Source organism: Gymnoscopelus braueri, assembly GCF_963280865.1.
Source record: "Gymnoscopelus braueri genome assembly, chromosome: 13".
Classification (NCBI taxonomy): Eukaryota; Metazoa; Chordata; class Actinopteri; order Myctophiformes; family Myctophidae; genus Gymnoscopelus; species Gymnoscopelus braueri.
Window position 1 is genome coordinate 4,091,650 of NC_137615.1, and position 22,565 is coordinate 4,114,214.

General features: G+C 41.4%; 3 protein-coding genes and 1 long non-coding RNA gene across 4 annotated transcripts in view; 2 read left to right on the plus strand and 2 right to left on the minus strand.

Moving 5' to 3' along the window:
* The window catches only part of LOC308098104, a 19,574-nt gene extending 18,427 nt beyond the window's left edge, over nt 1-1,147 (minus strand). The window contains exon 1 of the long non-coding RNA XR_013934260.1: nt 1,040-1,147. This is a non-coding gene — a long non-coding RNA (uncharacterized lncRNA). The remainder of the gene's footprint in view (nt 1-1,039) is intronic.
* LOC308097871 (histone H3.2-like) overlaps nt 1-22,565 on the minus strand; it is a gene marked incomplete at its 3' end in the record, with an annotated part of 294,931 nt that overhangs the window by 141,162 nt on the left and 131,204 nt on the right. The window lies entirely within an intron of this gene.
* On the plus strand, nt 9,058-9,893 carry LOC308098570 (GTPase IMAP family member 9-like; the record flags this gene model as incomplete). The annotated part of the gene is made up of 2 exons (XM_080446982.1): nt 9,058-9,095; nt 9,184-9,893. The coding sequence occupies exons 1-2, from the start codon at nt 9,059-9,061 to the stop codon at nt 9,891-9,893; spliced, it is 747 nt and encodes a 248-aa protein (XP_080303108.1). The 5' UTR covers nt 9,058.
* Nucleotides 13,954-22,398, plus strand: LOC308099169 (uncharacterized protein). The gene is made up of 15 exons (XM_080447790.1): nt 13,954-14,170; nt 14,779-14,892; nt 15,671-15,757; nt 16,154-16,219; nt 16,332-16,526; nt 16,612-16,966; nt 17,086-17,371; nt 17,531-17,764; nt 17,918-18,009; nt 18,814-18,918; nt 19,087-19,280; nt 19,421-19,585; nt 19,941-20,185; nt 20,394-20,656; nt 21,005-22,398. Exons 2-14 carry the CDS (start codon nt 14,783-14,785, stop codon nt 20,411-20,413), a joined length of 2,154 nt encoding a protein of 717 aa, XP_080303916.1. The 5' UTR covers nt 13,954-14,170; nt 14,779-14,782; the 3' UTR covers nt 20,414-20,656; nt 21,005-22,398.

The window sequence follows — 22,565 nt, forward strand, 5'->3', positions numbered from 1 at the left end:
ATCGTGGCCTCTGTATCGTGATACATATCGTGTCGTGGCTTCTCTATCGCGATACATATCGTATCGTGGCCTCTGTATCGTGATGCGTATCTATGGTGAGGTTGTAGGCAACACCCAGCCCTAGTGAAGTCACCATTTACCTTCATTTGTTGAAAAGGGTTCATGCCATTACATCGATTTCACACTAAGTTGAAAGTCACTCTGTATAAGAGCATCTGGCTGAATTCCTAAATTGTTAATTGAGGAGAGGGGAGGGGAGGAGAGCGGAGGAGAGGAGAGGAAGGCAGACGAGAGGAAGGCAGAGGAGAGGAGAGCCGGTAGGCTTTTTGCAGTTCATAAAAGGATACATGGAATAATGCTAGACTGTTAGACTGGCTGCATTATCGCTGATGCATCCACTCACAGCCATATAGCTGGATATCTACAATGAATCTAATCCTACTCACATGTCTGTCTGTCTGTCTGTCTGTCTGTCTGTCTGTCTGGCCTAGATCAGAGTATAATAATGTCAAACAGCTGTCCTTCAATGACCGTTTCTGAAGATTACACATGTTTAATAACCAAATTAAAAAGCTGGGCTTCCTGGGGAGAATACAGCAGAGGACATAGCTGTATTGTACGTCACGTTGATATAGCCTTAAATACGTTACAACATCACAACGACAGACAGACAGCTGTATTAGACTATTTGACATAATTAGGACGGTAGTGCTTGCTTGGCCATCTATGGAAGAGATGCGTTTTGGAACATTGTTATTCCAGTTACACCAATATCGTACAACAATTTACGTTCTAATATTTCTATTATCAAAACAACAGCCGTAATGCTTTAAAACCGCCTCCCCTTGGTCGGCCGTTTCTGTTATTATATCCCTACTGAATTAAATGGACTGTTTGTTTCATCCACTGACATAAAAACAACAGCTCATATTGAAGACAGACAGTGCGATATAACAAAGCAAAGCACAGCAACAACAACAGCTGTCTCCAATCTAACCCAATCTAACCCAATCTAATCTAATTTAATCGTATGTCTTACCGTGTCGCATCTTCATTCGGAGGCCATCGCGGTGGTTCAATTGTTTTTTTAAGGCTATATAATAAAGCAGCACCGTTATCAATCTGCGTTCGAGGCTATTAATACCAGGAGGAGGTTTCTAACGGCGACGGACGACCGCTTCATCTGTATGAGAGGAGAGGAGAGGAGAGGTGAGGAGAGGAGATGGGGCGTTTCTATGAACACTGTGAAAACCTAGCCGTGCTACAAACAAGACTGTCAGTCTTGGATGATCTTCAAAATAGTGTTTGCACTTTTTCCTTTTCTTGGCCCGTACATCTAGATACACGGTCAGATTTCAAATATAAAGTGCTTACCGCATGGCCACGGATGTTACAATTATGTAAGGGACCTCAGAAATACAAGTACTCTCCGTATTGTTCAATGAAAACCATTTTAATCCGATTGATGGCCATTTTCTCATAGAGTTAAATACTGTATCAGAGTGCAATACACCTGCCAACCGATAGGATCGCATGGTTGAAAAATAGCCACTGATCGCATTATAATGCTTTTAATTGAACAATACAGAACATACGGGTACTTCTGAGGACCCGTAATCCGTAGCCATGAAGTAAGCACTTTATATTTGAAATCTGAACGTTTATGTAGATGTACGGGCCAAAGGAGGGAAAAGTGCAAACACTATTTTGGGAGTTCATCCATGACGGTCATGACAGATGACCGTCTTGTGATCCAAGGCTGGTGAAAACCCTGAGTTCTTCATTTGAACTCAGAGAGTAGTACAAAATGGAACCAAATGGACTCGTACGGGTCCATTTGGTTCCATTTTGTACCACTCTCGGAGTTATTATAGGCTACAGATGGATAAATCAACACTGAGGATTTTTACAGATGGGCCCATGTAGCCTGTCCAATAACAGCATCCATCCATGGCTATAATATTCAAATCCGATATATATATTTATATTCAAATTAGACATATCATAGGGTTTTTAAAGGCCTTTTATAATGCCAACAATGCCAAAGAAAATCATAAGAGACTTATAATAGGTGTTGTTGTTGTTTAAGTGAATAATCACCAGCCACGCCCCCAATTTAAATATTAAATAAATCCCCCCCCCCCCCATGACATTCAACACTTGTCCATAAAGATTAATACAATTCTTATTTTTATGATATTGCACCAGGACCGTGCAAAATGCGTCATCGTGACATTGCAGTAATGAGCTTCTATAACATAAATTGAAAAACATGATTGTTTGCAGATCATTAATGGAGCCAAATCCAGACAAAAAAATAAAATAAACTAGAAAATGTGCTCCTCGAGCACAAGTCTCCGCCAGCAGACCCGTGATTTTAATAGCACGGGTCGTCTTGGTAGAACGGGTCGTCTTGTGGTTTTTGGTTGTTCTGCAGGGGCGAACTTATTATGTAGTGTCTGCATCTAAAAAAAATTCTTCTTGAAGCAATGTGTCATATGGGAGTCGTCTTAATTGACTGGTTTGTTCAAAAGTCTGTCTTCTTCATCTTCATTGTCTTTGAACAGTTTCAGCAGTTGATTGGTGTGTTTGATCTATGTCAGTTTTCTCTAGTGCTACATAATGTATTTGATCAAGGTGGCCAATTGTTACAATATTAAGACTTTGGCCTTGTTGTGGAGTGGGATCAATTCAACTCTATAGTCCTCTACTGTGTTACTGTTGTAGATGAGTATGCTTTCTTAGCTTTGGCCTTCTGCGCCTTTGCTTGACCAATGTTAGGTGTTCTCAGAGGGACACACACACGCACGGACGGGTGATTTGTACTGGAAGGTACTGTTCCAATCAAGACTGATTGATCCTGTCTTACCTCACTTCAAAAACATAAATGGCTTTTTGAAGTGACACACCTATTTATAGGATTTTATTTCGTCATGCGTCCCTCTAGCCAATCAAAGGCATTGGTGTCAACATATTGACACGTGTCACGTGGAGCTTGACCAATGTTAAATTGGCTAGGAGGGAGGTGAACACACAGCGGGACGAAGCGAAAACATACTCTCCGCCTCCAGCGGAGACAAAAAATAAGAATTGAAACTTGAAAGTCTTCAGTTTTATATATTTAAAATATTTGTGTATATATATATATATTTTTTCTAAATCTTGAATTATTTTGAATAAGTTACTGCATTATCCGTGGTGGACAGTAGCTAGTCTATAAATTGGTTAGTTACCCCCCCTCCATTTTATGACGTCACGTGCATGCACACGCGCACGCATGTGCACATAGCCGATCAGCTCAGTGCTAGTTGAATTACTGTATTCAACATGTGATTTTTAATGTAATTATATTTCTTATTATTTGGTTGCATTGTTAATTTGTTGTTTTTATTTTTGTTTCAATTAATTAATTACTTTTAGTTTGATGCCCTTTACATAGACTCACCCACACATACAACACCAACAAGTAAAAAAAACAAGTTAGTCATTTCATATCACAGTCACATTCTAATGTAAAGCAACGCACCTGTCTGTGGTAGATCAGGTACAGGCTGCCCTCTAGTGGCACAACACTAAAACTACAACATCAGTGATCAGTGAGAATAAAGGTTTACACTATACTCTATAAATCTATAAATATAGATTGAGGCGTTGCGAGCTTGAAGACCGGCTGTTTTGAAATGTTTGCCTCTTTCTTATATCATTTGACAATTTGGCCAATTAATGTTTGACCAGTTTTATAGTTTGTTGATTATTTTTGATGCAGTGATGGTGTTTTTCTTTTCTCTCTTACTTTTTTGGGGGTATAAAAAGGGCTTTAAAGTCCTTAATGCCCCCCTAAATTAGATACTTTAAGACAAACGAGTTCAAAGGCTTATTTGTAATGCTTGTGTCTTATATAGGCTATTTGAGCTGTTACAATGTTCTAGCAAGGCCTACATCTATATTATATATACACTGTTGGAATAATTGTTTTCATGGTGAGAAAGCCTCTGCCAACTATGTATTATGGGATCATTAAATACATGATATCATGTAGTTGAGCTGTCCAGATGACATTTGCTTGGATATATCGCCACCTGCTGGGTGGAGATGAATGTCAGGTGAATAACGGTGTGTAATATAAATATAACCTATTATTTCACAATATCGTGCCAGAGCAGAAATCTCTCTCTCTCTCTCTCTCTCTCTCTCTCTCTCTCTCTCTCTCTCTCTCTCTCCTCTCTCTCTCCTCTCTCTCTCTCTCTCTCTCTCTCTCTCTCTCTCTCTCTCTCTCTCTCCTCTCTCTCTCTCTCTCTCTCTCTCTCTCTCTCTCTCTCTCTCTCTCTCTCTTCTCTCTCTCTCTCTCTCTCTCTCTCTCATCTCTCTCTCTCTCTCTCTCTCTCTCTCTCTCTCTCTCTCTCTCTCTCTCTCATGAATCAGTGGTGGAAAGTAACTAATACATTTCCAAATACTTTTACTCCACTACAATCATTTGAAAACTTACTATTTGCTATACTTTGCAGATATAAAGTATTATATTATAAAACATACATTAACCCCTTCAGTCCTATTTTATACATAGGCTATTTGAAAATAGCAGATCTACAAGCTTCTCTTCTGCTACAACTTGTGTGGTTCTGTTTCCGATACAAGGACGCCATCTAGTGGTCATTAGTACACAGTGTTACATGAATGAAGTACATTTATATTGATTTATTTATAGTCAATTTTGTCATGATAGTTGGTCACTATAGTGAAAGAAAACAGTCAGAAATGTGTTAATATAGCATCATGATAATTTCAACCACTTTATCCATTTATAAGTTGGTTATTCCAAAATAGCAGATCTACAAGCTCCGAGCTACGAGCTTGTAGATCAGCAATTTTTTGAAACAATTGGAAAAATATCAAAAATGTTTGGAAACTTTGAATATATTTTCTAAACAAACTTTCTCTTGGGGGGTCCCTGGCACAAAACCTTTTCAGATGAGGAATCGACCCTGGTCCATCTCCCACACGGAAAGGGACACTAAAGCCAAACCATATTAGCCACTAGCCCAGGGGTCTTCAACGTTTTCAGGCCAAGGACCCCCTAGCTGAGAAAGAGATGAAGCAGGGACCCCCTCTATATTGTGTGTGTCAGATTAAACTTTTTGTGTTTACTTGGTCTGCTCTTTTTTCCCCTCTACACCTATTCCTCTTTGCCAAAAATAGCAGATCTACAAGCTCACAACGCCTCGCGCTGCGAGGCGTTGTGAGCTTGTAGATCTGCTATTTTTGGCTAAAGTTCTCCTCAGAAAAGGGATGCTAGGGTTCAAGTGGTTATGGTAAAAATCATATCACACAAAGATTTGGCGGACCCCCTGTAGTAACTCTGAGGACCCCCTAGGGGTCCCGGACCCCCTGTTGAAGACCCCTGCACTAGCCTATAAGAGGGGATCCCTCTTTGGCCAGGGGAGACATTATTGGGCTTGTTGTCAGGCACAAGCTCTGAGCTATTCTGCTATAAGCTTCCCATGAATTGCAATGACATTAAATATGAATAAGAATGTAAGTAAGTGTATAAAAAATACATATATATTTTTTAAATCAATAAGTGTGTGACAGCATAACCAACTATGCATAAAATGTATGGTGTAATAATGACCTTTTGTCCTTGTGGTGTTTGATTGAGAGAGTACCTCTTTTACACTGACTGGCTCTGAGTAAAAAAAAAAAAGAAGGTTTATTCCATCTCCTCATCTCCAGTTTTGAAAACATAAAATAGACTTTAATCGAAGGCAGACTCCAATCAATACCCCTGGCCCTCTCTTGGCCAGGTTCCTCCCCTCCTCTCCTCTCCTCTCCTCTCCTGGCCAGGTTCCTCCTCTCCTCTCCTCTCGTCTCGTCTCGTCTCGTCTCGTCTCGTCTCGTCTCGTCTCGTCTCGTCTCGTCTCGTCTCTCCTCTCCTCTCCTCTCCTCTCCTCCATGTGACAAAGCACGTTTGGCATGGCACATAGTACATGTAGACCTACTGTAGATTGAATCCTACAAATGGGAATGTCTCCACAGTCATCATATATAGCCTGTATACAGTATAGTAGGCCTACACAAGGGAGGTGAGTACCACTGTAAATTAATGTAGCGGTATGTAAGACTGACAACGCCATCTAGTGGCCCATCAACAACCTTGTAAAGTTTGACATCAGATTGTTTTTGATTGAACCTCACTGTTGTTCCAGCTGCAGGTAGACTTTACAGTACCACCATCATTGTTTTATCCATTATTTGATCAATTATTTGATATATATATGTATATATGTATAGCCTATCACAAATCAACGTGAAAACATTCTAATACATTTTTATAAGTCTTTTATAAGTCTGAATAGCCACCGAAGCCCAATTTGATTTGTGTTGTACAACAGTGTCATGCAAGAAATAACGAAAGTAGTCTATTATATATATATATTATATCTACAAGCTCATAAGGTGTCACATTCGGTATTTTTGCTATTGTGTTTTTTTTAAAAAAACATGGATTATTTTATTTATTTTGGTTGGTTGTGAGGAGGGGGGTTACTGCTCAGTGATCCAATCCTGTGTAGAGCTTGCCTACTGTATCCGGTAATTTGCACACAAACACACACACACACACACACACACACACACACACACACACACACACACACACACACACACACACACACACACACACACACACACACACACACACACACACACACACACACACACACACACACACACACACACACACACACACACACACACACACACACACCTACACACACACCTGACACAACAGGGCAGGCACGCACAAAGGCAGTTTCCGTATCCGGTATAAACCGGATCTGCAACCTGCATCCCAGGCAGTCTAGCATTGTTGTGCAGGCATGCACACCACAGACATATAGACGTGGCTCGCCAGTGAACAAAACCCCTCTTTGGAGTAAATAAAGACCATAAACAGCAGGGAATATGTTGACACAATCACACACAACGATTTAGAAGCACTTTATAAGAAAACTAACACTTTATAATATGAGCTTTTGACAGCATTGCTTTACCCTCGTACCGGCACTGAATCTGTTAACAGAACGCCGTTCCGGCCCATTGCAGCCCACTTTCACCCCTGATGAGTGATGACCATTATAATCATTGCATTACATTACATTATTACATTACAGTAATTTAGCAGACGCTTTTATCCAAAGCGACTTACAATAAGTGCATTCAACATAGGTAAAAACTACTAATCACCAGAAGTCTTAAGTGCTTTCTCTTCTAAAACAAGCAACTAAGAGCATACCTAGCGCTAAGGTAAAAGTGCACTATATCAGCTACCTACTTTCTTAAACAGATGAGACAAATAGGAAAATCAAATGAGCAAGAGCTAGAACAAATAAATGTATCAAATAAACAAGATCCAATAAAACAAGAGCTCATAAAAATAATTGCTGATTTACAGGACAGCAAGACGGTATCAAAGTCCACATAGGTGTGTTTGTGGCAGTGGTTTGAACATTAACAGCGTAACATTTAGTTCAGGTTCCATTTTGACTCGACGTTGAGACAGAGAAGCAGCAGCTTCATGTAAGGTAAGTGTTTTATCTGGGAGGTTCTTATATCGTTAGCCTCTTGGCATAATTGCCCAAGTCATATTTTAAGGTTTTCGGAAAAGAAGAAAAGAGAAGAAAAATCACTCTCTGGCTCTGCCCAAGTCATCTTTAAGGGCCGTTCACACTGAGCACTATAACTATAACTTATAGTAATTATAAAAACTATATTTTTATAGTTACAGACAGTGCTCAATGGGAGCGGCCCTTTACGCAAAATGTGCTTTATCATAATTCCCTAAGTCATATTTGACCTTTATTTTATCTGCCTAAGTGTACTCTCTAAAGTAAAGGCCTTTACAGACAGGGTGCGATTTTTCGGACGGAAAAAACGGACAATATAATTTTTTAAAAGAACACATGGTTCTCTATGACCTCATGCACACCGGCTCAGAATTTGCCGTGCGGCCAGTGGCTGCGGCGATGCGCCTTTTTTTCCGAACCCAGTTCGATTCGTGCGTCTTTTCGCATGCGGTAAAAACTGATTGACTAATCGCACCCTGTCTGCAAAGGCCTTAAGTCATCTCTTTATCATTGTCTTTGGCCTTTGACCTTTGTACCGTCAGATAATAAGTACTGATTTATGAGGAGGTTCACACAGGTGTGTGTGTGTGTGTGTGTGTGTGTGTGTGTGTGTGTGTGTGTGTGTGTGTGTGTGTGTGTGTGTGTGTGTGTGTGTGTGTGTGTGTGTGTGTGTGTGTGTGTGTGTGTGTGTGCGCGTGCGTGCGCGTGTGTGAGAATTGGCGTTAAGACAGATAATAGTATTTGTTCAGACTCCATTTTGAGACAACCGAAAGCCTAAAGGTCAATTATTAACAGATCAGATACATACAGTATGTCATATTTACAGTGCATTGCACATATTTTATAACATATTAAATTATAATTATAATATTCAAATAGGCTCTGAGCCTGAACAGAAAGCACAGGTGGAGATGTGATTTGAATCAGTCTAGAGGGTACAACGCACTCATTTTTGTCTTTTGATTGTGCGTTTTCTAGAACCTCAACTAACGTCCATAAGTAGGTAATGCACACAGTATACATCTGCTGCTATGCTCACGCACCTTTATATCTTATCTCAGGTACTTGTGTAAATGTGTAGATAACTTGTTTGGTTCTCTTTTGTTCTCTTGTTTGATCTCTTTTCCCTCCGCCCCCCCCCCCCCTCCCAGACTATTAGCTTGAATTGAATTTCTTTTACGTTACCTTTTTGTTTGTTTTTTTGTTACTTTAATGCGGTTAATTAGGTTAATTTGGTAAAAAATAATGTACTCCATGAAGTGTAGATGTCGGAGGTTTTTTCTTTTTCTTTTTTTGTGATGAGTTTGTGATGGGTGCTCGTCATTTCTCCTGGGTGCTTTAGCCCCGAGGCACCCACAGTATCAGCGCCCTTGGCTTGAATAACAAAAACAAAAGATATTTAGTCTGTTTTCAATTTCCTTTTTTTTAGGGAGAAGATGACCTCTGAATGTGCAGAAATGGCCTCCTATTCAGGTTAACCAGTCAATTGATATTATATATTAAATTGTTCAGAATATTTAAAATTTGAGATAATACAGGACTATTCCTCTTTTATTTGCAGGCCCCACTGAAAACCTCTCAGAGCTGAGAATTATGCTTCTGGGATGTAAGATGTCAGGGAAGAGTTCATCAGGAAACACCATCCTGGGTTCAGAGGAGTTTAGGTTACGGAGAACAGAGCAGTTTGAGAAGAGACAGGGAGATGTAGCAGGGAGACGGGTCACTGTGGTCAACACTCCAGGATGGTGGAGTAGTGACTCTCTAAGCGAAACATCTGAGCTGATTAAACGGAACATAGTTCTTAGTGCATCTCTGTGTCCTCAACAAGGACCACATGCTCTCCTCCTGGTTTTAAGAGCTGATGTCTCTAATTATAAATCAGTAGAGGAACACATGCAGCTTCTCGGTGAGACAGTGTGGAGTCACACTATAATGCTGTTCACCTTTGGAGATGTTTTAGATAGATCCATCGAGCAGTACATTGAGAGTGAAGGAGAGACCCTCCGGAGGCTTGTAGAGAAATGTGGGAGCAGGTATCATGTCTTCAACAATAAGAACAGGGGTGATGGCACCCAGGTCACAGAGCTGCTGGAGAAGATAGAGGAGATGGTGGCAGGAGGTACAGGGGGCTGTTTTGAGATAGACAGAAGAGTGTTAGACGAGATTGAGAAGAAAAGAGTGTTAGACGAGATTGAGAAGAAAAGGAGAACACTGGATGAAAGTGCAACACGACTACAGACGATGGCGACGTATACAGGTACAAGCAGCTAAATGTTGTTGGGACCTGTCCTGAGTGTGCTACATATAACAACAAATATATTAAAGCAAGGAAATAGTGAAATAATGAATAGAATGACAATAATACAAAATGATATATATAACTATAAAACTGTGCTCCTCAGAGCACAAGTCTCCGCAAGGCCGGGTTGCCTACCACAAACTTTGGAAGGCAGTCAAATGGAATGGGATCTGAAAAAAATCGGACTCATATTCTGCCCTGCCAAGCTAAAGAGCAGTAACTACGAAAACAAAAAACACTGAAAAATGGGATTCAAAGTGATTCAACTGGTCAGCCAAATGAGATATCGGCATATAAGTGATATTACACTAATTGTACATCTGTTCTTGAGGTAATTGTTTACCTCTCAAAATCACGAAGGCTAATTTGACCTTTGGGATACACAAATAAGTCGGTGTGTCCAAAAACGTAGTTACTGCACTTTGGCTTGGCAGGGCAGCACATGAAGTTTCCTTGGCTTAGTGGTAATGTGTGTGCAAAGTTTCCCAGCAATCGGGCGCTGCATTCATGATGTGTGGCATTTTGTGCAAAACAGGCCACCCCTGTAAATTTTGGAAGCCAATCATAGCCAATCCGAATGGAATATGAGAAATATGACAGATACGACTTTATCACATGACTACAGAGATACAGTAGTAGTAACAAAAAATGTGTTGCTCAAACATCTGTCTCATGAGGTTGCTATAACAGGGCGATTAAAAATTGTGGTGGAAATTCTTCCTTGGCCTACTGGCAGTGTGTCTACAAAGTTTCCGTCGCGCTTTACATAGATTGTGCATTCCATTCAACCATTCACACACACATTCACACACCGATGGCGGAGGAAACCATGCAAGGCACCAACCTGCTCATCGGGAGCAATTAGGGGGTCAATGTCTTGCTCAAGGACACTTCGACACCAACTCTGGGGGAGCCCCCTAGCCCGGGATCGAACTGGGAACCTTGTGGTTTCCAGTTCACTCTACCCGGCCACTCTACCCCTGAGCCACTACCGCAAAAAGTCTGCATGTAAAGTTTCACGCCAATCCGTCCAACGGTACCGAAGTTTGGTTGCACACACACAGACGGACGGGGGCAAAAACATGTCTTCCCTGTCTTCAACCCTGAGCCATTCCAGACTAGCAAAGTGTGTTTAGGTGGGTCATGGGCTTTAGGCCAAGAGGTAGTTGAATCAGTTTGTTTTAGTAGGTCTGAAGCTTTAGTTTTTTTGTGACATTGAGATGTTTTAGAACCAAGAGGTGCAAGCATAGTCAAGGTGGCATTGAATGAGGGCTCCGGCAAGAGTCTTGAGAGCACTTTTGTTTTCAAAAGAGGAGATTCTGGCCAAAAATCGTGTTATTTGATTGACTTTCTTGATCGCTTTTGATGCAATTATTTCACAGCCCAAATAGGTAACCTCTTATTTGCTTGAGATTACTATATTGTCAACTCTGATCTTAAAATAATTTGATGATTTGAACGATGAGTGCGTCTTTTCTTACTGTAGATTACAGGAGTCCGATGAGTGAGTCTTTTTTCAGTGCACTAGATTACAGTCCACCAATTCCATCAAACAGTAAGTACCCATCTGTTTGTGTTCTATTGAACAAAATGCTAACATGCTAACAACACCTACATGATATGTTCAAATCTACATATGGTGGTACTTGAACCTGAATGTACAAAACACACACACACACACACACACACACACACACACACACACACACACACACACACACACACACACACACACACACACACACACACACACACACACACACACACACACACACACACACACACACACACACACACATTTTAACCATGTATTTATGTCCACACAAAGGAGAGCAAACATTAAAGGTAAAGTAAGATTCCATCACAAAATCATGGCATATGTCTTCATGATACAATAAGCATGTCACTCAGTACTCTATGGGTATAAGTAACAGCGTCTCCTGCCAATTATAGCAGAGACAGCGTGCTATAATTCTCTCTGCTATAATGATAATGCTATAATTCTATATGCTATAATGCTATAATTCTCTCTGCTTTAATGAGAAAATGGCTCTATGACTATGAGCCATTTTCTCATAGAGTTAAATAATGTATCAGAGTGCAATACACCTGCCAACCGATACGATCGCATGGTTGAAAGCATATGGAGAGAAATAGCCACCAATCGCATTAGAATGATTTTAATTGAACAATACAGGACATACGGGTACTTCTGAGAGACCGTACATAATTGCAACATCCGTAGCCCTGAAGTAAGCACTTTATATTTGAAATCTGAACGTTTATGTAGATGTACGGGCCAAAAAGGGAGAAAGTACAAGCACTATTATTTGGGAGTTCATCCATGACGGACATGACAGATCACCTTCTTGTGATCCAAGGCTAGTGAAAACCCTGAGTTCTTCATTTTAACTCAGAGAGTAGTACAAAATGGAACCAAATGGACTCGTACGGGTCCATTTGGTTCCATTTTGTACCACTCTCTGAGTTATTATAGGCTACAGATGGATAAATCAACACTGAGGATTTTTACAGGTGGGCCCATAGAGCCATATAGCGCCTGTCCAATAACAGCATCTATCCATGGCTATAATATTCAAATCCGATAAATATATTTATATTCAAATTAGACATATTGTAACGGTCAGATATTATATACAGTATTTGACTATTACTATTTTTCAAATCATGGGTTGTGAATGATCTCTACAGATACAATTGATTAGGCTGAAAGCAGTGCACTTCAATAAATAAACAGCAAATAAACACAGCCAGAAATAAAGCACGAAAGTTGTGGTCAAGTTTAACCCTTTTATCTACTTTAAATCAATGACAGGAAAATAATACATAATATACAATACAAATATAGCAGATCATGAAGCGGCCGACTGTAAAGTCCGCGTCTCGCGCACGTCCGCATGCACACTCCTAGCTATCGTTCCAATATCGTTCCGTGTAGCGTCTCCCAAACGTTCCTCAAAACAGCACGAAAAAAGTAAATCCAATAGCAATCCAACAGAAAACTTAATCCACTCCAGAAGCGGTATAATCCAAGTGAAATGTTCAGATCTCCACGGAGAAAACAAACATATATCCACGCAGACCACGCTGGATATAAATAAAATATAAACGGTCTCACCAGTCAGAAGAATGTCCCGCGGCTCTTCCCTTCCCTTTAAACGGTGAGTATTGACAGTTAATGTGGCCTTCGCTATTTTCCAGTTTGTCTCTGTCGTTTCCCCCCCCCACCCGAGGGCCCGGCAACTTCCGCACATTATATGGTACGTCAGTCATGGACAGACCCGTCAATCAATCAATCACAATACATCAAAATGAAAGCATTAAAGCTGCTATAAGCGTTTTTTGGTGATTTTTGGTCAAAATTTTAATGACTTTTTTTTGTATTTTTTTTTTCTTTTTTAGACAGTCAGCAATGGCTTAAATATGCTCCGAAAATATCTAGTGTGTGTGAAATGTGCAGCGGCCACCAGGGGCCTTCAAAGTTTTCCCCAAATCCTTGCTATTGGTCTAGAATATCCGCGCCGTGCAAAAACCTACCAATCAGGAAGACAGGCGTATCCTCTCTTCCGATAGGTTACACTGGTCTGTCAATCATTTTAGCTCCGGGGGCGGGAGGTTCTTGCACCAATGAGCTTGCTAAAACCACTTGTTTTGAATCAAAGAAGAAGAAACGGAAGCTGCTCGTTGCCAGATATTGCGATAGGACTAAGTAACCAGGTGTATGAAAACAAGCCCAAAAGAAGTGGTTATAAGCCACATGACCACTTCTAACCTATGTAAGTCGGCTATTTGAGAATAACCGATCTACAAGCTCACAAACACTACCGTTATTTAGAAGCAACTTTACAGAAAAATAAGCCCAAGGTAGCTTATAATAAGCAGATCTGGCAACACTGGGGGCGTTCAATGCGTGCCTCACAACTTTTTTACTGCTCAGTGTGCTGTGGTCTACTTTTTTCTTTACGCAGAAGTTGAACCTTACTAGTAAAGAAATGGCAGATAACTTTCCGAAACGTGCAATAAAACCGTTGCCCACTACTGCATATACTGCAAAGTATGTGAAAAAAAGAAGGACGGAGGAGGAAAAGAAGACTTCTAAGAAGGACATCAACAGAGCTCGTGACCAAACACGAATATATCTGGGAGATGTGTTTATTCGTTGGCGGGAACTTCGGGACTCGAAAGGGCTGAGAACAGATGCAGAAGTTGCTGTGTTGCTTCTCGACAGGTATTTCATTTATCTATCTCTGTATTGTTTTAGTTTATTAGTTAGTCCAACAGACTGCTGCACACACACAGCATGTTGTTGCCACGACGCAACGTAAACAACATACACTGAATAAGGCCGTGTACTGTTCGTAAAATATATAAAAAGGCCATTGCATCGTGGCTAGAGCTGTGCGACCTAATGTATTTAAAAAGGTTTATATGCCCTGGTCAGGACAGCCTCACTGCTGGCTCTGTTCACATATCAGTATGCTTACTATGCTAAACAAGCGTCACGTGATGCTTGTGTACATTGTGTAGTAGTGTCTTGACTTGGAAGTCAGCAGTAGCCTACCTAGTTTATTTGAAGTGTAGTCCACCGTGTAATATACATTAGAATGCCAATGCTAGTCTTGTGGTGCATATGCCTAGAATGTGTGACTTTGCACGTAACCTACTTTTTAGGGGGAGGAAGTATAGTCCACCATGTACACTAAATAAGTTGAACGCTAAAGTTAGCTTCTCTTGTTATGCTTAGCCACTTGGCTTCTCTTGTATACACGTATTACACGGGGGGGAATGAATGCTATGGCCCACGAATAACGTTACAATATATCTGTGTTCTTTTAGTTACATGAATGACGAGGATTCGTCAACAACATCGACGCCCAGAAAGAGGCTCCGTAAACCTCCCGCCCCCCCTCCCCCTATGTCCAGCATATATGGTGGCTCATTGTCTGACCGGTGAGTGAACATGCATGAATTACTACTGCTGTTATTTTCTTTGATACATTGCCTACTGAAATAGAAGTGTTATGAATGCATTATGGTGGATGCCAGATGCAAGCCATGTTGGCCTGTCTTACTTATATAGTCAGTAACTGGCTTCACTAGCTTACCATTGCCTTGGAAAAACGTTTCATGTCACTATAATGTATGATAATGTAATGTGAGGTATGATAAATAAGAGTGGTAATTCTAACTCTCAAACCACTTATCCACTAAGCATTTCACTTCTCACACCCAGTCCTTTGACATTTATTTCTATGTACTGTAGTAACAGCAGTATGCTTTAGGTTTTACATATACAGTAGGATAGTAAACAGCCGATCTACAATAGACAATAATAATAACTAGAAAATATTGTTCCTGAAGAAACACTGTGGGCTCACAGCCCACCATCAGGAGATAGTGGGCTCGCTGCTAAGCTATACACTACTATACTATACAGTAGTTCTTCTCACAATGTATAGCAAGCTAGCTATCTCCCCCAATGTTGGCACCTGATGACGACATGTCTTCTCACTGGTGACATCACTACACAAAACTTGAGACAGGAAGGAATGTAGATTTAGATTAGATGTACATTTTCCTCCTAAGCTACTATAATACATTGTGAGAATACCTATAGTGTGCTCGCTTAGCAGCGAGCCCACAATAATACAATCTACAAGAGAACACAGTTTCCTCCTATAGCAATGGCTTCAGATTGTTTTCTAAAAGCATTTTGCCTTCATTACAGAGTTGATGACTTTCTGCCAGAGGAAGGCGTTCAGAACCTCAACCTGGGCTGTAGCAGCATGGACACACCTGTGACCTCGGCCGCAAGGTAGAGCCATTGAGCAGGGCAAACATTATTATGATGGACAATCGTAGGAACAGACTTTGTAATGTGAGGCTAAGGGTATACTGCATGTATAAGCAATACATGTATAAGCAAATCTTTTTCATTTGGAACTGCTGCTAATTGACAACTTATTACCTGTCTGTCTAAGACTTATATTTGTTCACTCCTCACTGTAGATTATTATTTTATATTGATATGTCTTTATTGTTATGCACAACCAATGGTGGAATAAATTGTAGAAAATGTTCACTGAACCTATTGACAAATAAAACCGTTGATGATTCATTGAATTGACAAACTCTGACATATTTATCAAATGCATTTTATATTGCTAGCATCAACATTAGTTCTGTAGTAATTTGTACTTTCTTATTGTAGGAAGTCATTGGACTGTAGCGTTGGTGCCATCGACGTGGAGGAGTTCAACGACATAAGAAACGCAACGTAAGCTGCTATGCAATACCATTTCCATTTTGTCTTCATTTGTAGCTTGTCAAATTGTTCATTCTCTGAGTATTCTGTAGTCTGAATAATACTTTCTGAACTCCTTCCATAGCATTGAGTGGGAGGAGGAGGAAGATGATGAGTCTTGGTGTGTGCTGGAGACAGAGCCTGGAGAGAGTGAGCCAGAGTCTGGATCATCTGAGGAGGACGACGAGGAGGAGGAGGACGACGAGGAGGACGACGAGGACGTGTCCACTGAGCCAGATGACAGTGACGATGAAGACTATTTGGCCCCTTTGTATGTTCGGTAAGTTCGTATGCTATCCCATAACTGTGACGTAATTGTAATTGTTATATTGTTTGTTTTTTCATGGCTGATTTCATTCCTAAAGGACTGGCGGTGCTCTACAGTCGAACGTCAACATCATGCAGTTCGACACCATCACCATGGAGGAGACAGTGCATGATGTACAGGAAGAGGCCGATGAAGAGACGGAGGAAGAGACTCAGTTCCTGGAGGAGGAATCTCCACTCCCAGAAAAGATTCGCGTCTCAAGTGCAGAAGACATCATTCGCCATCCAGCATCCATAGCCTACCATGGATGTCTCGAACATCTGGCAAAATGTCTTCAGCTACCTGTTCCCACTTGCACAGCAAAGGACCCTGAGACATCGAAAGAGTGTGGGGCACCTGGACCATTTGGAGTCCATGTGAAATCCAGAGGCACTGCTGCCATCATTGAGTGGGTATGTATTTCAAAATATAATAGTTAAAAGGCTTTTTATGTCTTAGGCACAGCAAATCTGGGCAAGTCACAAATGTCAATGACAACTATTGTTCTTTATATTCCATGTCTACTTCTCAGACATGTGCTTTTGGTCATACTGTGTGGAGATGGTGTTCTCAGCCTACACTGAAGTATGGGATGCAGGCTGGTGACTTCCTCCTGTCGTCCAATATCCTCCTCTCGGGCAACAATTACACAAAGGTGGCGCTGTTGTTCAAATATATGAACATGCAGATGGTCAACAGCTCCACTTTCTTCAAAGTCCAGGACCAATATTGTGTTAACACAATCAAAGACTTCTGGAGCCTGAAGAGAGAGGAGATTGTTGACAGACTGCGTTCAAAAGACAGTGTTGTAGCCCTGGGTGAGAGACACACACACACACACACACACACACACACACACACACACACACACGCGCACACGCACACGCACACGCACACGCACACGCACAACCAAATGTATTGGTCCTGAGTGCTGCAGAATTGAAAGTCTAAATATATGTTCAAATTACTATTCAAAGGAGATGGTCGGATGGACAGCCCAGGATTCTGTGCTCAGTACTGTACCTACACGGCCATGGAGAATGATGGCAAAGAGATCATCTCTGTGGTCGTTGTGGACAAGAGGGAGACCAAGAGGAACTCTGTGATCATGGAGAAGGAAGGATTCGTCCGGACCTTCGAAATGATCCAACCAGAGATGAATCTCGTGGAAGTGTGCACAGATGCTCACTCACAGATCTCTGCCCTCTTCAGTAAGTGATCGTTTTGGGGTTTATCACGTTTGAGAGATTGGCACAGCTATCTATGTACTGTACTACCCTGACTACAGTAATGATAGGAGAATGATCTTTTATTTGTTATGACGTGTTTTACATGGGCCTGTTTTTTGTCTTCCATACATGCAGACCCAGACAAGGGGCTGTACAAGGACCGTGGCGTCCTCCACACATTGGACATCTGGCATGGGTCCAAAAATCTGGGCAAGAAAATACACGCAGTAAGTTTATTGTCTCCGCCAGGCTAAAAGGCATGGCGAGAGAGTATGTTTTACCCCCTGTCCGTCCGTCTGTGAACAGCTAATCTCCGGCACCGTTGGCCCTGTCGCTCCGAAACTGTGCACACACACTCCCTGGATGCCAATTCAGAACCTCTTCCCCAATTTTTTTACATGGGCCTGTTATAGCGCCACCAGGAGGCCGATTTGTGCAAAACTCATTTTTGGATATTACTCCTACATATTTTATCCAAACATCACGCAAATCGGTACACAGTATCTCTATAGTCATGTGATCAACATGGATCTGTCCAATTTTCCATATTCCATCCTGATTGGCTAAGGTTGGCTTCCAAAGTTTGCAGTATTGGTCCGTTTTGAACAAAATGCCTCAAATCATGAACGCAGCTTGCGATTTCTGTCCAATTTCACACACGCATTCCCACTAGGCCCATGAAGAAATGCCACCCTTTTCACATTGGCCTGTTATAGCGCCACCAGCAGGTCTAATTTAGCAAATCACATTTTTGGCACAAAATGCATCAAATCATGAATGCAGTGTCCGATTGCCGTGAAAGGCCTAAGAAGAAATGGCACCCTTTTCACATTGGCCTATTATAGCGCCACCAGGAGGCCAGAATAACGTACCTGACCTGGCGGAGACCTGTGCTCCGAGGAGCACTTTTTCTAGTTTTATATTGTTTCTGTGTGTATCTATCGAGAGAATAAGAGATAAATATATTTTTCCCCGTCGTCTAGGAATACTGATTTTTCTTTTGTTTATGTTGCTATGTGTGCACTGTGCAGGCAGGTCAGGAGAAGGGATGCTCCATTCTCCTCCAGTGGCAGAAGGACATCTGTAACCACTTCTGGTATTGCTGCAAGACTGCGTCAACGTTTGATGAGTTCTATGTGAGTACATCTATTGTGTTACTCTATATTTTATTCTTATTATATCTTATTTTAGGTGCATACTGTTCTGTTTTCATGCGTTTCTGAGAAGACAGTAGCAGTAACTAGTAACCTTCATCTGTGCTTTTACATGTATAACGTAAGTAATGATGCCTTGCTGTTTTCCAGGACATGTGGAGGGGACTACTGCACCATGTCGCCGGCAAACACCAGTGGTACTTGGGAGCCTGTCACCATATCCCAGACTATGTGGAAAGTGAGAAGGAGAAGATCTCTCAGAATACCGTGGCCCATGACAGACTCAGAGAAATTATCCTGAACAAACGGTTTCTGAAGGATGTTCACAAGTACCTGACATTCAGGTAAAACGTCAACATAGACTTGTATTCAACTTGCAATCTCTGTTATGCAATACATATTTGACAGTCATTCTGAAATGGTGCACTGCTTTATCTTGAGTAATGTAAGAACATGGAATGTGTTGTTTCCGCTGGACTCTCAGGTCTACGTCTGATTTGGAGTCCTTCCACAATCACATACTGATGTACTGTGCCAAGCGCTTCTGTTTCTCCCCTCCGGTGTACGAGGCCCGAAACCTGCTGGCCGCTCTGGACTACAACCACCACGTCCACAGGCCATACAAGCTCAAGGCTGATGGATCACCAGAGTAAGTTAAAGCATTAATTCACTAGGGCAGGGTTTCTCAAAGTGGGTGCTACAGAATACTTGCATAATATTTAGTATTCATCAATACCACTTTGACCCTATATTCATAGTAAAATAGACTTGAGTTGCACTGTACTTCAGTTGTTTTTCCACCTACCTAAACTCTCTTCACAAAAAATAGCCGATCTACAAGCTCACATGATATGACATGAGATTCTAAAATCCCAATGTAATTCAGGGCTGGATCAAAGTTATTTACAGTCAAAAAAGTTTGAGAACCACTACACTAGGGTAACAGGTTGCTGTTTACTGTGTGTTTATTCTGAAGAATGTTTATCGACTTTTTTGTGTGTCAGATATAGGAAGCTTCACAACAAAAAGTCCAGAAAGTGGAGCTTGTATCCTATGAAGGTGCTGAAGGACTACAGTTACATCAAAGAGCTACAGTCGGCTATCCTTCAGAGCAGACTGTTGGCCAACAGAGGGATGCCCCGGAGCACTACAAGAAGGCCAAATGATCCACGCCAGCATGGCGTTCTCTGTGGTGTTCCACCCCCATCCACACAGGAGATGTTGGAGTCCCAAGTCAGCCGCGGTCTAGGTACACCTCGTAAACTCTATGCATTTGATAATAACACGCATGGGAAGTGATTTTCAATTGATAATAATGGAGAGGAGATAGTGCATTTGATTATTAATTTCTTATGCCTGAATGACTACTCTGTGGGTCAAATTCATTGTCCAGGCATAAACCTGGCTGTGAACAAGCAGATTTCATTTTAATTCTAATTATTATTTTACTTTATCAGGCCATGGACTTCCAAAGTAGTAGCGCCAGGCAGGACCATGGGGCACCACTGGCCCATCCCCGGTGGGCTCCCACACCCTGTCCCATCAAGGCCTCTCACTCCACCATGAGCTCCCCCGCAGATGGGTTGCTGTGCTACCACCACTGCCTCCACCTCTTCGTCCTCATCTTCCTCCTCTTTCCAGTGTGCACCGCCCCACCGCGACAGCTCCAGCCCCAGCCTGGGTCATCCCTATCCCTCCAGGGCAGCGGGGACAAATCCAGGTACCTCCAACCCTGGCAAATTTAAATTAGGCATCATCTACGCCACTGTTTCCCAAACCCACTGACACATTTCACAGTGACACATTTTTATGGGTCCCCTACCATTTGGTTTTTAATTTTAATAACATTTTCATTTCATTTGTTTCATTTCAAGAAGAAATCAGAGACATTCTATGAATTAGAAAACAAACGTTTAGGAAGTAGTGAAAATAGCCGATCTACAAGCTCTAAACGTGGCGGTCGCTGTTTTTACTAGTTTGGGTGCCGGGCGAATGTGATGCCATCTTTTATTATTGCTTATTTATTGCACAGCACTTTGTAACATTTGTTTTGACCCCTTACCCTCAGACTGGCCCAGAGGATCTGGAATGACGTCCAGGCTGCCGTCGACCTTCCTGACGCAGGAGAGGACAACAGGCAGTTCATTGTGTGGCGCTACGGGACTCGGGCGCTGATATAGCGCTTTGGCAGAGGACCATGATAAGCACCAACCTGCTCATCAGTAGCAGTTGAGTCTTGCTCTGATCCAAGGAGATCCAAGGCCACTTCGAGAATATGCTTTAGGCTGTGCTAACCAACTGGATTCTCTTTGATGCTTCTCGTCCTGTAGTGATTAATCTCTCTCAGAGTAGCTGCTGGAACTGAACTACCGAGGTGTGTTGAGCCCCTCTTATAATGCTGGAATGCGGTCCTGACATCACTATGGTGATGTCAGATAGTGTCAGACGTCTCTATATATGGAGCTGCCTATGTTAGTTATGCCCAAATATGGGACCATGACGTGAGTCCTGGACGTGATGGTTATGTCTATACATGGAGTTTCTGGGAAGGGTTCGCTGATGTCAGACTCCGTACATATGGCACGTTTAGGTCTCTATGACGACTTTGCAGGTATATTGTCTCCATCTATGGGGATCTCCATATATAGGCTATTGCTGGCAAATATGCTCTGAATGTTTTCTACAAAGTCAATAGATAAATATTGAACAGTGAGGTGTTCATTATAAAAAATAAACTGTAGTCTAGTGGTGAGAACAGATGTATACATATTTTTACATAAGTGGAGTGAAATATTGATACTACTGTATACTACAGGTATAGTTATTCTGATCAAGCAATTGGTTGAAATGGGCTCTCCGCTCCAGCTGTGCTGAAATGAGCATAACAAGATAAGTATTGACTTATGAATGCAACAAACTAAAAAAGTATATGGAATTCAAAGAATAAATTGGCCTCCAGTGTGCATAGCTGAATAGGATGGGTTAGGTTTATGCACCTGTATCAGTTATAATGGTGGTTCTTGGAGAAACAGGACTTTTCTGAAGTGGTACTAGGTGTATAAAGCTTGAGAACCAAATTCCATTTGAAAACTTAATTCCATCATCAACTCATCTTCCCATTTGGAATTCATCTGGGAGAGGTTTTGATGTTCCAGTGACAACTTTAGAGTATAAAAGTGATATCAGTCCCCTTTTGAACAAAATCCCATATTGCCTCAGTAGGTAGAGAAGGGAAGGAAGGAAATGCTTTACTAATGCAGTAGCTTCGTTGACCAGCCCCTGTAATCCCCCCAAACTGTTTACTGTACATCTTTTTCTTCTTGATACTACTTGCTTATATGTTTTTGCATAGTATTGTTTGTCATTAAATGTTTTGATGAATTGAATACACAGGACCCCAATGGAAACAAGCCATAGTGCTCTTTCTTTTGTGCAAACCTAATAAAGTATTCAATCAGTCGATCAGCCTTTTTGTTTCATACTAATAGTGACACATTTGAAAATAAATATCATATCTCTCTCACATAAGTTATCAAAACCTGTCATTGCTGTAAAGGTCTTTTAAACAAGAGAACCCTCTTCTGCTCCACTGAGTAAAAGTTAAATCAAGGGAGAAGTGGAAATCAGTG